The sequence below is a fragment of the Pteronotus mesoamericanus genome, unplaced genomic scaffold (assembly GCF_021234165.1).
Source record: "Pteronotus mesoamericanus isolate MK-2021 breed Mesoamerican mustached bat unplaced genomic scaffold, CSHL_Meso_final contig_1018, whole genome shotgun sequence".
Classification (NCBI taxonomy): domain Eukaryota; kingdom Metazoa; phylum Chordata; class Mammalia; order Chiroptera; family Mormoopidae; genus Pteronotus; species Pteronotus mesoamericanus.
In genome coordinates, this window is record NW_026555002.1 from 976,910 (window position 1) to 990,630 (window position 13,721).

General features: G+C 66.0%; 1 protein-coding gene across 1 annotated transcript; it reads left to right on the forward strand.

The window, feature by feature from the left end:
• Positions 1–2,741: 2,741 nt before the first annotated feature.
• On the forward strand, positions 2,742–11,511 carry RAB17 (RAB17, member RAS oncogene family). The gene is made up of 6 exons (XM_054570378.1): positions 2,742–2,880; positions 5,684–5,837; positions 8,762–8,913; positions 9,772–9,897; positions 11,054–11,147; positions 11,399–11,511. Exons 2-6 carry the CDS (start codon positions 5,687–5,689, stop codon positions 11,509–11,511), a joined length of 636 nt encoding a protein of 211 aa, XP_054426353.1. The 5' UTR covers positions 2,742–2,880; positions 5,684–5,686.
• The last annotated feature ends 2,210 nt before the right edge of the window (positions 11,512–13,721 follow it).

Below are 13,721 nucleotides of genomic sequence, written 5' to 3' on the forward strand. Positions count from 1 at the left end.
CAGACAGGGGCGTGTAACGGGCCAAGGGCGGCGAATTTCAGGAGAGACTTCGGGACTCTAAGGAAGAACCAATGGAAATCATGGCGCTGAGAATACCCCGCCTTGCGCTTGAGAAACCGCCGGCGGGGGTGAACGGAACACCGAAACGGCCCGGCCGAATCCTGAGGAGGAGGGAGCAGGGCAGGAGCGAGGTCCGAGGGCGCAGGCAGACCGTGTGCGGGAGACGGGCCTGCGCAGGACCTGTCAGGAACCACCTCACGCGCACGAGGGCCGGACGCCCCGACCTGGAAGTCAGGACGACGAGAAGCCAACGCTCAGCTCTGTGTGCTTCTGCGAGGGACGCACGTTCAGCAGAAGACACAGCCGGCCGGACGCAGCGTGCGGGGAACAGCGTGTGCCCTGGGGGTCTCAGGATTCGGTGTAGCAACACGGGAGGGGGCGAAGGCCCCGTCCCCGAGGGCCCGCAGGGTGGCCTGGCCGTGCGAGGGCATGGAGGCGGGTGCCCCAAGTCCGGGACTGACGCAGTGCCTGGCACGCAGTAGGTGCTCAGGCAAGGGTGGCTTGTAGTTCCTGGTCTTCATGGAACTGGGCAAGGCCTCTCCACACTCACCCCTCCGGCCACCCACCCCAGACTGTGAGCTCCATGACGGTGTCCCCCAATGTCCCCCAGTGCCACGCTCCAGACCCTCACGCTGTGCTCACGCAGACTCTGGGCTCAGAAGGCCGCCCCTCTTCTGGGCCTTGGGGCGAGCACCCCCCTCCTTCCCTCCGTCCGTCCATCCGCACGCCAGCATTTCCTCCTGAAAGGAGCCTCCCCCGACCCTTCCCTTACTGCCTGTGCCCTCTGTTCCTTTAGGACCTTGTATGACCTGGGGTGGCCGCCTCTGTCGCCGCCAGCCCTGCGTGTCCTGGGCCAGGACTTTGCTGTGCCCCGGGCTGCCCGGCCTGGCTCCCTGCCAAGCACCGAGCTGACGGCGGAGCAGAGGAATTCACTTGTGTGCAGGAATCCCTGCTGGAATTTTCCGTTGAGATAAGCAAGGGTGAAGGTTTCAGGCTAGGCGGCGACTATTCCCGCTTAGGTCAAAGGCTTCAGGTGATAAGAACATTCTGGAAGGTCTGTGCTGCAGACGCCGGTCCCTCCTCCACCCCAGCTCTGCCTGAGGCCCATGGAGGGAGGGGAGCCCCGCTTCCGCACAGATGCGCAGAGTGGGGTCACGGGCTCGTGCGCCGGGGAGGAGACATGTCACCCTCCTGGGCCCCACCGGGGTCCCTTTGCCGGAGAGGGGCCGGGGTCTGGGCACGGCGCGTGCCGCTGGCCCTGAGAGGTGCTTCAGAACCTCAGAAAAGTTCACGGAGCAGGCTGTGGCCGACCGAGCCCGGGCAGGGGACGGGCTCAAAGTGCTCGAAGGCTGATCCGGACAGAGAACCGGTGCCTGGCCGCCTCGGGCGACAGGCCCGTCCCTGTCGCCTGGGAGCTGAGGCCGAAGAGCCCTTCGCTGGAGGTGCTGCCGAGATCCCTCAGACACGGGGTGGGTGCTCAGGCCAGACGGCCCCCGGGGCGCCCGCGGCTGCAGAACCCTGAAACTGTGCGTTTCTCTCCGAAGGGGGACACGCCCCCAGAGGGTGCCGCTCACACGCGGCACAGCGGGGGGCACGGCGGGGACCGCCCCTGTAACAGGAGTGTGTGCGAGCGTCTGCCCAGGGAGAAAGGCTGCAGTCCGCACAGCCGTGGACGAGGGACACGAGGGGCCCTGCGCGTGAAGTGCTCGTGTATCCGCTTTGCCTGACTGGTGTGCGCGTGGCCACGGGCGCGGGGGGGGCGGGGAGCCATGACCAGCCACCCGCGTCTGTGCCCGCCCTCCCGCCTGGCAGTGCCTTCCGAGCCTGACCCTGCGCCTCCACGAGGGACGGGACCCTCCGGCCGAAGCGGGAGGCCTCCGGGTCTCCCTCCCGGCGGGCGTCTCTCTGGGGCCGCGGGGGCTCCGGGCCAACGCCCTCGCCCCGGGGCTGAGGGAGCGGAGGGGCTGCCCCTTGAGGACCCTGCAGGTTTCAGGGGAAAGGCCCGCCCAGGTCACAGGCCCCCAAGACCATGACAGTGACGAGCCCCAGTTCCCCCTCCGGGTGAGGAGGGGTCATTAGGTTGCTGGGAGTCGGCTCAGCCTGAGGCCCCAGGGGTGGTTTCACTGTGTGTCACCTGGGTGTTGTGTCTCCTGGGCACCCTATCACCTGGGTGGCGTGCCCTCCCTGTGCACCTTGGCTCAGAGGCTGATGGAGGAAGACTCTGCGATGGCCTCCAGGGTCCCCCCTGTGACGGCTCCACAGAGGAGCACAGCCAGGCTGGAGGGTCCCCAAGCAGGCAGACGGCACTACGGAGCCCCTGTGCCCCGGTGGCCCCTGGCCGGCCCCCGGGTCCCAGCGGCAGGCCCGCAGGGGCGGGTTCCCGGCGGCGGAATCGCCTGCCGAAGCAGCCCCTCCTCCCTGGATGGGGAGCCGCCCCAGCGGGGAGCCGCCCCGGGCCGGGGGGGAGCAGGGAGAGGGCTGCTGTCACGAGGTCCCAGCCGGGCTCGGGGCTCGGTGTGGGGGGTGAACACCCGGCAGGAGCCTCACTTCCGGCTGGGCGCCCAGGTGCTCCTACGGGGCGGCTCCGAGGTCCAGCCTCCCGCCCTGCCCCTGCCCCAGGTGACCACATGACCGGGGGACCTTGCCCTGGGAGCCCGGCAGGAGGAAGTGGCCTGACGTGGGGCTGGGGCCCGGGGGCTGGGCAGCGCCTGGGGCAGAGGCTGCTGCTTCCACCGGGTCCTGGAGCCCAGCCTCCCCGCCACCCCAGCCACCGCCCGGCTGCCGGGTGTAGGAGCCAACCTTTTGCAGGACCGGGGACAGGTAGGGCCTGCAGCGCCCGTGGGGCGGGCTGTCAGGCTTCCTGGGAGCGGCCAGGCCTGGGGGCACGCGAGCCTTCATTCCAGCTGCTGTGCGCGCGGCAGAGTGTGTGTGTGTGTGTGTCCATGGGTGTGTGTGTCTCTCTGTGTACCCTCGTGTGTCTCTGTGGATGTGCGTGCGTGCCTGTGCCTATCTGGCCAGAGGGCCCAGCGGGGCAAGGGGTCCCTCCTGCCCAGGGCGTTCGCCCTGTTTGGATCCGGAAGGGAGGGCAGCGTCCTGGGGGGAGACTCGCGCTCAAATCGCGGTGACAGGCCATGCAGGGGAGGGGGCGGCACCAGAGGCTCACAGTGATCACGGGGCGCCTTACGTGCAGGGCAGGGCCGCGCCCACGGGGACACCTGACAGAAGACCTGGCCAACCAGGCCCTGCCTGCGACGTCCTCCCCCCGGAAAGGCCAGGCAGGGTGTGCGGTCCTCTCTTTCCCTTGGCTTGTGGGAACCAACAGGCCCAATGTGGGCGTCCGGGAGGGCGTGTTGTGGCCCTGCTCGGGCACCGCTCCCGCGGGCCTCTCCCGGGAGGAAGGCCTCCCGACCCTCCCGACGACACCTGCGGGGGGCGGCGGGGGGAGGGCCTCGCGGCTCCAGCTTCCTCCCCGGCAGGGGGCTTCCGCCTCTCGCTACTGAAAACGCGCTGCCTGCCACCACGCAGAAAAGGAAACATCACGGCGTTCAGTGGGTCTGATTCATTTCAAAGAAAACAGCCCCTAGTCAAGCTACAGGGGTAGGATAATGGTGCAGCAAACTGGGGTCGTTGTAGGGATGTCACATGGCCACTAAGCATGGAGAACCTCTGTAGCCGCGTGGAAAACGGCCACTGATAGATGTTGTTGTTTATTTAAAGGTAGGATACAAAAGCTTATGCTAGAACTCTGGGTTTTGGCTGGTTTGTTCTTAAGATTCATTAACAAAAAGCCTAGAAGAAAGCAGGCACAATGCTGCGCCTGGTTGTATTAAGGGTACGGGAGTGTAATTTAATTTTCTCATAATGACAATGATGTTGTAGGGGTTACAGCCCAGCGAGAGAGACTAGTCATTAAAAAATAGTTCAGCGAATGGAGGTAGAGTCGAAAACAGATCATTTCACTGGAGAAGAGGAACAGGGCATTCACTGTAGGCCCCATGGTGTCTGCTTTACTAACTGCTATTTATGGGACCGGACACCTGCTGGGGCCAGGACGGCAGCTGCGGGCCCGGAGCGGGCGCTGCGGCCGGAGGGGGGTCGTATCAACTGGCACAGAGACGCGTGAGCAGCCGGGCGGCCCTTTACCGGGGCGGGGGCAGGGGTGGGCAGTCCCAGGTCCTCGGACGGCGGAGCTGGTAGATTCTCTCTGGCCGCGTCGGACTTGGGGGTGACATCTTGTCATTGCCCCCGGAGCTCCGGGCTCGGTGAATTGCCAGGGCTGTACATTTTATTCCTGGAGGGGCAGCTGCCTTTTCAGGGGCTTCCCCATTGGTTCATGCTGTTGATTTTGTTTTGCTTTGCTTTTAAGTTGATTTTCCACCAGTGGCTCAGAAGTCTGTGGAGTGAATTGCTCTGAGCTCTTGCACGAGTGGGCGGGTTCTTGGACGGCGGGCTGGCCCTCCAGGACCCTCCCTGGGGGGTAGGGTCCGTGACATGAAGGAGCCAGGGCACCCTGACATGCTGACACCCCGACAGGACCAGGCAGGCCTGAGCAGGCCCTGAACACGTGGTCCTCCAGAGCCTGCACCGTGCGGGTTCCCGGCAGGGAGAGACCCGCTCCGCCCCAGCTCGCTCTTCCTCTGCCTCCGGCTCCCAGGAATGGCCCTCGGGTCAGGCAGATACTTTAGAACCTTCATGTTTTGATAGGTCCTTTACCTCTCCCTGTGTTTCCCTTCCTTCCTTTCCTTCCTTCCTTTCCTTTCTTTCCTTCCTTCTTTCTTTCCTTCCTCTCCTTCCCTCCTTCCCTCCTTCCCTCCTTCCCTCCTTCCCTCCTTCCCTCCTTCCCTCCTTCCCTCCTTCCCTCCTTCCCTCCTTCCCTCCTTCCCTCCTTCCCTCCATCATGGAAGCACCAACTTTTTCTTTTTTAGAACACAGGTTTCTGGAACAACAATAGATTGCTTTTCTTTTCTTTTTTTTTTTTTTAAAGATTTATTCATTTTTTAGAGAGGAGGGAGGGAGAAAGAGAGGGAGAGAAACATCCATGTGCGGTTGCCTGTCACGCGCGCCCGACTGGGGACCTGGCCCTCAACCCAGGCCTGTGCCCTGACCGGGAATCGAACCGGCAACCCTTTGCTTCGCAGGCCGGCGCCCACTCTACCGAGCCACACCAGCCAGGGCATTAGGTAGTTGCTTTTTGAGATGCGAACTTTAATCCGTGAATACCAGGAACAGCATTTGAACTCCAGGTGTTTCAGATACTTTTCGGAAGAAGTAATAGATTTTTAAAAGGGGGGATTAGTGGAACGAGGGCCATCAGCCCACATGGTGACCAGCCCGTCACGGTCACTGCTCAGGGTGTGCGGCCGTTCGTTGGGCAACGGTCCCTTCGGGCACCACCAACACACTGTCCAGACACAGCTGCATGACGCTCCTTGCAACACACCTCTGGCCCCCCCTTTCCAGATGAGGCCGTGGGGCGCGGAGGGGGGCAAGGGCGCCGCCCCTGGGCCTCCGGCTCAAGGTTTTGTCCCCTGTCGCTCTGTGGGAGGCAGTGCTGTGGGGGGGACGTGCCAGGGTTACCCGGTGGTGGGCGCGGGGCCCCCTCAGCCGCTCTGTGTCTCCGCAGGGCATGGCGCAGGCGGCTGGGGCCCCCCGGCCCGGGGCCGCGCAGCCCCACGTGTTCAAGCTGGTCCTGCTGGGGAGCGGCTCCGTGGGCAAGTCCAGCCTGGCCCTCCGCTACGTGAAGGACGACTTCAGGAGCATCCTGCCGACCGTGGGCTGTGAGTGCTGGCGGCCGCCCCTTCTTCGTCCCCCAGGGGAGAAGCCGGGACGCCGCCCTGTGGTCGGGGGTGGGGCACACGGGGCCGAGCCGAGTTCAGCGGCCCTTCTGAATTCAATGAGGCACCAGCCGTGGGGGCGGCGCCGACTCGCTGAGCGCCCGCTTTGGGGCAGGGACCGTGCCGAGCGTTGGGGCGTCGAGCTGAGCAAGGCCTCCTTTGCTGTCAGCGGCCAAGCTCCACGGGAACGATGGCGGCCCTTCCGACTCCGGGAGTGCCGCGCTTGCCCGCACACCCAGGGCCGCGGCAGCCTTGGTGGGGGGGACGTCGTGATCATTACCTTATTAGGGAGGCAATGAGTACAATTACTTATTAACATCATGATATATTTATTAGCGCTATATCACCATATAGTCTGTATTATTTTAGTTGTCATGCTATTATAATTATAGAACGTGGACGTTGCCGCTTTTCAGATGGCGGAATGGACTGTCGTTCCTTCCTGTATGTGAAATCAGCCTGCAGCCTGTGTTGTATAAAATCCCACAGAGGGCGGACACGGTGTTGGCTCTATTAACAAAACCTTGCACCTGTTCACGGGGGGCAGGGCGAGCCGGGGAGCAAGGCCCAGGCGGCAGGGCACTGGCGTCCGGGACGGGCATCTGGGGGCGCGGAGGTCTCAAGGGCAGGAGGGCCGCGCTGCAGGCACGCTCAGTAAATATGAGCCTCTGTCCAGATGGCCCCTGTCTCCATGTCCCCACCTGGGAAACGGAACAGGGGCCCCCCTGGGGTGGGCCCCCGTGAGGTTGGACTTAGGATGTCTTAACTCGTGGATCACCAAGTCAGGACTTAAGGTGGTCGCCCTTGCCTGCTGCCCCCTTTCCTGAGACGCCTGCTCCACGTTCCCAAGGGCGGGGTGGGACCGGGCCTGGCAGGTCCCTGCTGGTGCCGCCTTCCCGGCAGGCCAGCTCCAGAAGGCTCCAGCCTTCGGGAAGACTGGGGTCTCTGGGCCCTGCCGGAGGGTCTGGGCCTGAGGGTGAGCGTGTGTGTGTGGGGGGGGTGGGGGCTCTGCACTGGTGGGTGACCGAGCACAGGGCGCGGCCCTGCAGAGCAGGTCACGGCTGGGCAGTGCGCCGGCCGTCCCAAAGCAGGGGCCCGCCCACCCGGAGGGAGAGGAGGGGGCTGGAATCGCGGCCGGCGGGCACTGAGCTGGTCAGACTGAGAGCCCCAAGTGAGCCTAGGCCCCGGGGGCTCAGCCTGGTAGGAGAGCACAAGACCCTGAGACTCCTGACCACCCCCAGGGACCACAGAGGCTTCCGGTCCCTGCAGGAGAGGGGCCGGCAGGGCAGGCTGGGGCCAGAACCGCCCCCTCCCCAGCTGCCACCGCAGGGGAGCACCAGCCTGGTCCAGGCAGCAAGTTCTTAGGGACATCTTTTGAGGCAATAGCGACACCTAGTGCTTGTGTGTGTGCACTCGCCAGTGGGAGCCGCAGTGAATCCCAGACCAGCAGCCTGTGAGGGAAGGGCCAGTCCCCGCTGCCACCTCCTCCCGCCCCTCCTACACGGAGAACTTGGCTGAACTGCTCTGATCCCGAGAACTCACCCTTTTCACGTCCCCGTTGACCAGGAAGTTTGTGAGTTTTACAAAAAAGATGAATGCTACAAGAAGGCCTACGTGAGCCAAATCAAAGTCAAAGGTTAAAAAAGAAAAAGCAAAACCACTTTTGTTCTGTTAACATTTATTAGAGACACTTTTTAATTTGGGGCAATAATGTGCCAGTTGGACAGCGGCCCCCCGTTGGTTCTTACATCGTTCGTTGACCAGGCGGGGTCCCTTGGCTCCCCCGGTGGCCGGCATCCCGGTTTCCAGGAGCCCCGCCTGGAGAGAGCCCGGAGCTGCCTGTTAGGAGCTGCCCCAAGCCAGGTTCTCGTGAGGGAACCATGATCTTGCCGCTCTGTGCTCCGCCCCTCGGCCCAGCCTGACGCAGCCCCTGCCTGCAGCGGGTGGGCTTGTGCTCCCCAAAAGCCACGTCCAGATCCTGGCCTCAGCGCCTGTGGGTGGGGACAGGGTCTGCGCAGGTGTCGTCCGTTAGGGACGTTGAGATGAGATAGTCCGGATTCCAGGTGGGCCCTGAACCCACCGGTGGACGCCTTTTTCAGAGCACAGGGGCACCGGCAGAAGGCCGTGTGAGCAGGAGGGGCCGGCGGCCACCGAAAGCCGGGGGACAGGCACCGGCAGAAGGCCGTGTGAGCAGGAGGGGCCGGCGGCCACCGAAAGCCGGGGGACAGGCACCTGGGTGTTTGACCTCTGGCCTCCAGACCAGGAGGGACACGTTTCTGCTCCGAGCCCCCCGGTGGGTGGCGACCCGCGACGGCGGCCCTCGGAAGCCAAGGCGCCGGCCTCGCGGCGCAGCTGTCACTTCAGGCCCGCGGCTGTGTTTGCCAGGCCCTCCCAACGGGCTCCAAACCCCACGCGGGGTCCGGCCGGGCAGCAGCGCGGCCTGGAGCCCGCCCCCGCCCAACCCCTCTGCCGGCTCCGCCCTCGGACCCCTCCGGTCCCCTCCAGGCCCCCGACTTGTCCTGTATGGGACGCACGCGCACACTACGAGGGCAGCACATCTGGGTGCTCCCAGGCAACTATTTGAAGATACGCCTCTTTGGCAAGCAAAGCCCGGGTTTCTGAGTTAGGGCCCTGAGACTTTGTTTTCCCACTGGAAGCCTCTGCGTGACCGGCAAACGGTCTGCAGCCCATCACTCACACTGCTTGGCTTTGACGGAAGCTGCCGCCTTCCAGAACGCAGGCGGCTCGGCCTCCCTGGCTGCAGGCCGCACGCGTCTCTGACAGTTTGCTGAGCCCAGGGCTCGCGCCGGCCCGGCCTGGGCGCAGGGGAAGGGCGCGCAAGCTGCCTCTGGGCCCCTGTGTTCCAGGCGCGTTCTTCACGAAGGTGGTGGATCTGGGTGCTGCGTCTCTGAAGTTCGAGATCTGGGACACGGCCGGCCAGGAGAAGTACCACAGCGTCTGCCACCTCTACTTCCGGGGCGCCAACGCCGCGCTTTTGGTGTATGACATCACCAGCAAGGTAAGGGTCCCCTTGGGCACGCCGCCCCCTCCCACCCCCGCAAGGCACCTGCCTGTGTCCTCCAGGCACAGGGACGCTGTCTTCCAAAGGCACGGTGGGACTGGCCCGTCCCGGTACTTTGTGGCAGCATCACGACAACCAGCAGGGACCCCCGGGTGGAAGTTGGTCACCTCCTTCAGGAAGCCCTCCCTGACCACCCCTCCTCCTCTGTATGGCTGGGATTGTGCCGCTCAGCGGTCCTCCCAGAACACCCTGCACCTCCGTGGTTGTCCCTCAGGACTCCTGGAGCACCCACGGAGTTGATGAGGGGGTGTCACAGAAACAGGGCGGGCGCAGCCCCAGGCTGCACATCCCGCATAAAGAGTGTGACCCAGAGCCAGAGAAAGGAAGGGTGTGGCTCTGGGGGGCTGACGGGAAGGCCGCCAAACCAGCCCTGGGCGGTGGGGGGCTTCCAGCGGACGCTCCTGCAGAGATGCGGGGGGGAGAAGCGGGGTCCGCCCTACTGGAGTGGGGGGCAGGGGCCAGGCAGGGGAGGAGGGGCTCGGAGCAGGTGACTTGGTCAGCTCTGCTGTCGGAGCGAAGCGGCTGCGCGGGGCGGGGGGGGCAGGAGCACAGCCCGGCCGGTGGGGGCCTGCGGTGGGGTGCGGAGCCCTGGGGCCAGGCAGCGTGAGGCTGGAGGAAGAGCGGACAAGGTCCTCCTCCCGGGTCGGAGCTGCCCCCGGCGGGCGGGTGTGGCGGCTGCCTGCCACACGGTCGGTAAGACCACACGGCGTGTCACACGGCGCGGCCTTTCCTTTCGCGGGACAGCGGGTGAAGCCGCCGCCGCTCTGCCGACATCGGCGTGTTTCCCGTTCTCAGGAGTCCTTCCTCAAGGCCCAGCAGTGGCTGAGGGACCTGGAGCGGGACTTCTCCCCCGGGGAGGTCGTGGTCATGCTGGTCGGCAACAAGACGGACCTGGGCGCGGAGCGGGAGGTGACGTTCGAGGTAGGGCCGGGGGCGCCGCTGCGTGTGTGGTGCGTGTGCGCGTAGGCGCGCGCGTGTCTGTGCGTGGTGTGTCTGTAGGGGCCGTGTGTGCTGTGTGCACGGTGTGCCCATCGGTGTTGTGGGAGGTGTGTGTATATCGATGTGTGTGCTGACGACGCTGTCTGGAGGAGGTGTGTGTGCATCGGTGTGTGTCTGTGCTGCGTGCGGAGGAGTGTGCGTGTTGTGAACGTGGTGTGCGTGCGGGAGGTGTCTGGGCGGGTGGATCTCGGGAGAGGCTTTGGGAGGAAGAGGAAGGGGGCGCGGGGGAGGGACGGCAGGGGACGGGGGGGGCTGGGCTGCAGGGGCGGCCCTTGGGCTCCGAGGCAGAGGCCCCGTGTGCGGGGTGAGGGCTGGGGCCTTGCTCGGGGGCAGCAGTGAGTCCCTGGTGGGTGTGCGTCCCCGGGGGTGGAGACTGATGTGGAAAAGTCAGTGGGACGCCGGGTGCAGAGAGCTGGGCCCTGGGGCCACACAGGGGCGCCCTGGAGACGCGGCCCCGCGCTGGGTGGGGGGGCCCGGGGCAGCCGGCCTCCGTCCCTGCCCTCCCAGCTCCCCGCCTTGGGCCGGTGGGACAGGGAGACGCTCTGACCTAGACCTGACGGGAGCAGCACCCTGCGGGCTGAACGGCACCCCTTGTCCTCAGAGAGGCAGGGAGGCCCAGGGCAGCCTGCAGCCTCCCCTGGGTGCTCCTCCCCTTGGGGTGCCCTCTGCCGCCCTGGGCTCTCTGTCCCCCTGGCCCTGGGACCTCACCGCTTCACGCAGGCCTGGCCCCTGTGGGAGACGCGGAGGGACTCAGAGGAAGGGCCCCCAGGAGCCAGGGATGGTGGCTTCCTCAGCCTCGGCCACCCCCACCCCTCAGGCCGCCCCTGGGCAGGCGCCCTGAGAAGCAGCGCTTGGTCACCACGGGCGGGCCAGTCGGTTCCCGGCGCTGCGCCTGCCATGCGGGTCTTACCATTAGGAGGCAGCGGGTCAGTTAGATCTCAAGCAAGCCGGGGGCCAAACCAAACCAAACAACCTAAAACGAGAGTGGTGACCCAGCCACGTACGGCCACTGGGTGCTTGAAGGCCATTGGGTACCCGCTGAGCGCTCTCAGCGGGGTCTCCACGGCCTCTTCCTCAGGAAGGCAAGGAGTTCGCTGAGAGCCAGCATTTGCTGTTCATGGAAGCCTCGGCCAAAACCAACCACCAGGTGACCGAGGTCTTCAGTGCCATCGGTGAGTGTGGAGCCCCGGCAGAGCCGGGGCGGGGGAACGGTGTCCCTGCCTCTGCCTCATCTGGTCTCCTTGCCTGGCGTCCTGTGCCCAACAGGAGGTCACCAGGGACTGGACGGTGAGCAGGAGAGTCAGGGCCCGAGTTTCAGGCTGTGGGCACAGGCTGGGGCGGGCGGGCCCCGGCACTGCGGCGTGGGGTGCAGGGCCGTGCTGGGCTGGGAGACTGCCCACCCATCCCCATTCTGCACCCACAGGCTGGGAGCTGCTGCGGAGGGCAGAGCGGGAGCAGCGCCCGGCGCCGCGGGGAGACGCCCGGCTGGCCCTGGGCCAGGGGCCCGCGGGGAGGGCCAAGTGCTGCGCCCGCTAGGAGCGGCCGCTCCAGGAGGGGCCCCGGCTGGTCCCCAGGGCGAGGCGCGGCCGGCGCCGCGTGGACGGCGGCTCTCGGTTCCGATTCACCGCGGACGCTGGGTGGCTCCTGGAGGTGCCCGGGGCTGGCACCCTCAGCACAAGCCCTGCCCAGAGCCGTGGGAGTCACTCAGGAGGGAGACCGGCGTCAGGGGGCCCCGGCTCCCACACCCAGAGGCAGACAGAGTCCCGAGTGCCCAGGCGGGGTGCCCGCCCCTGCCCGGCTTGCCTGTCATACCCCCGCTGCTCCAGGCTCAGAGGAACGAAGCGGGTCACAAGCGAAACAGGGACCAGGACAATACGGGGCTTGGGTCACTGTGATGGGTGGATGGTCGCCTTACCCCTGGGGTTGGACAAAATCGCACCTGCTCCTGGGAGCAGGGTGGGGGGAGGGCGGAGCAGGCCCGGGGCAAGGGGGCTGTGCCCAGGGAGGCGGGTGGCCTTGGCGGGGCTGGGCGTCTTCATTGGGCCTCAGAGACGGGAGGCCCAGTGAAGGCCCAGGGAGGGACGGGGGCGGCAGAGGGCTGCGGGGCTCCGTCCCAGCTGCGGATTTGCCGAGGCCACGCCACTGCCCAGTGAGCGCTCGTGAGGACACGCCCGCTGGCTCGAGGTGGAAGCTGGGCCCCTTAGGGGTTTTTCTCCAAAAATTAAACCGCTTCCTCTAACCTGGTCTTTGGTGTGTTTGTAACGTGGAGGTCTCATCGCACACATTCGGGGGGCCTCACGGTGAGTATGTAAGGAGGCAGCCCAGGCAGCAGGCCGTGACGAAGGTGGGGACATGGGGCATCTCTCCAAGGGCGACACTGCGTTTCCACCGCCTGTGCGCCTGACAGAGAGGCCAGGCGGTGGCTTTGGGAGGTGAGGCCTGGGGCGGGCGAGGTGCGAGGGAGGCTGTCTTGGGGTTTTGATGTTGGTTCCCATCCTGGCCTCTGGGCCACGATAAGCAGGTTTGATACATTAAGGGAGACGTTACCAGCTGAAAAGGGTGGCTTCGCTGTGTTGATGGTGAGGGTGGACAGAAGGACAAACGGAAAGCCCCCACTCCCGCTGACTTTGAACTTCTCGGCACCAAAGGGCGCCAGCCTTTCTAGGGGGCCCGCCTGCCTGCGCTCCGCCCTTGTCCACCCAGCAAGGGACCGTCGTCGGTCCAGCCCCCTGGCCTGGGCCTTCAGCTGGGGCTCAGGAGACCGGGGGCCCGGGCAGGGGCTGGGGGGACACGGAGGCAGGCCGCCCCAGCCTGGCCGCGTCCCCACCGACGGTCCCCGCTCCCCCCAGGGACCGCCCTCCCGCGTCCAGCAGGCCGGTGCCGGGAGTCTCCCTGCTTCTCAGCGTGCCCGGCCGGCGCCGTCCTGCGGGGGCGGAGTGGGGCTCCCGGCGGGGCAGCCTCTGTTCTGGGGAGAGGGGATCGGTCCAGGTGCCCCCGATTCAGACTTCCCTGGCGCCTGCTCTAAGAGACTCTTCTCACGTGACCTTTCAGGACGAAAGCAGAGCAGGTTTCTCAAGGCTGTTTCCGGTCACGCCCTTTGAGGGAAGCTAAGGGACCGAGGACGCATAACGGCCTCTGAGAGGCCGGATGCAGGTTTACACCAGTTTTTCCCTTAGACGATTTCATCGTTGAGACGCGACAGCTTGTTGCCCCCTGTGCTGCAGTTCCTGGCTGTCGTGAAGGCGGACACTCTTTCCCATGATGATTCCTTCTGCTCCCCCACCGGCACCCACCGGGCAGGACCCACCTTGGAGGCGGCGGGAGGCCAAGGCTGTCCCTGGCCGCTGGGTGGCGATCTACCGCCGCTCGATGAAGACCAGCCCCGCCGCTCCCAGGTCTGAAGCTGCTTTTCCTCCTCCGAGGACGAACGAGGGAGGTGGCAGGGGCCGGGCGGAGGGCGGGGCTGCCCTCGGCTGGCCGCCAGGGGCGCCGCGGAGGGCAGGGGGCCCGCAGGTGACCAGGACGGTCGGCTCCCCTGCCCCCTGCCGGGCGCCCTCGGGCTGCTGGGCTCTGAGCGCCCCCCACCCACCCTCCCTCGCGCCGCCACACAGACACGCGTACAGGAGGCCAGCTGCTTTTATTCAGCTCGAAGGGGAAGCAGCCCCCGGAGGAAGGGGCGGGGTCGCAGGGAGGGGCTGGGGTCACTCCTCCTGAGCCGGGCTGCGCCTCGCCCCGGCGGCGCTCCA

What these genes read in the sequence shown, in the direction of transcription:
- RAB17 (XM_054570378.1), top strand. Translation starts at nt 5,687, where the DNA reads ATGGCGCAGGCGGCTGGGGCCCCCCGGCCCGGGGCCGCGCAGCCCCAC. An exon ending in CATCCTGCCGACCGTGGGCT is followed by an intron (nt 5,838 to 8,761) that starts GTGAGTGCTGGC and finishes CCTGTGTTCCAG; the next exon opens with GCGCGTTCTTCACGAAGGTG. An exon ending in TGTATGACATCACCAGCAAG is followed by an intron (nt 8,914 to 9,771) that starts GTAAGGGTCCCC and finishes TCCCGTTCTCAG; the next exon opens with GAGTCCTTCCTCAAGGCCCA.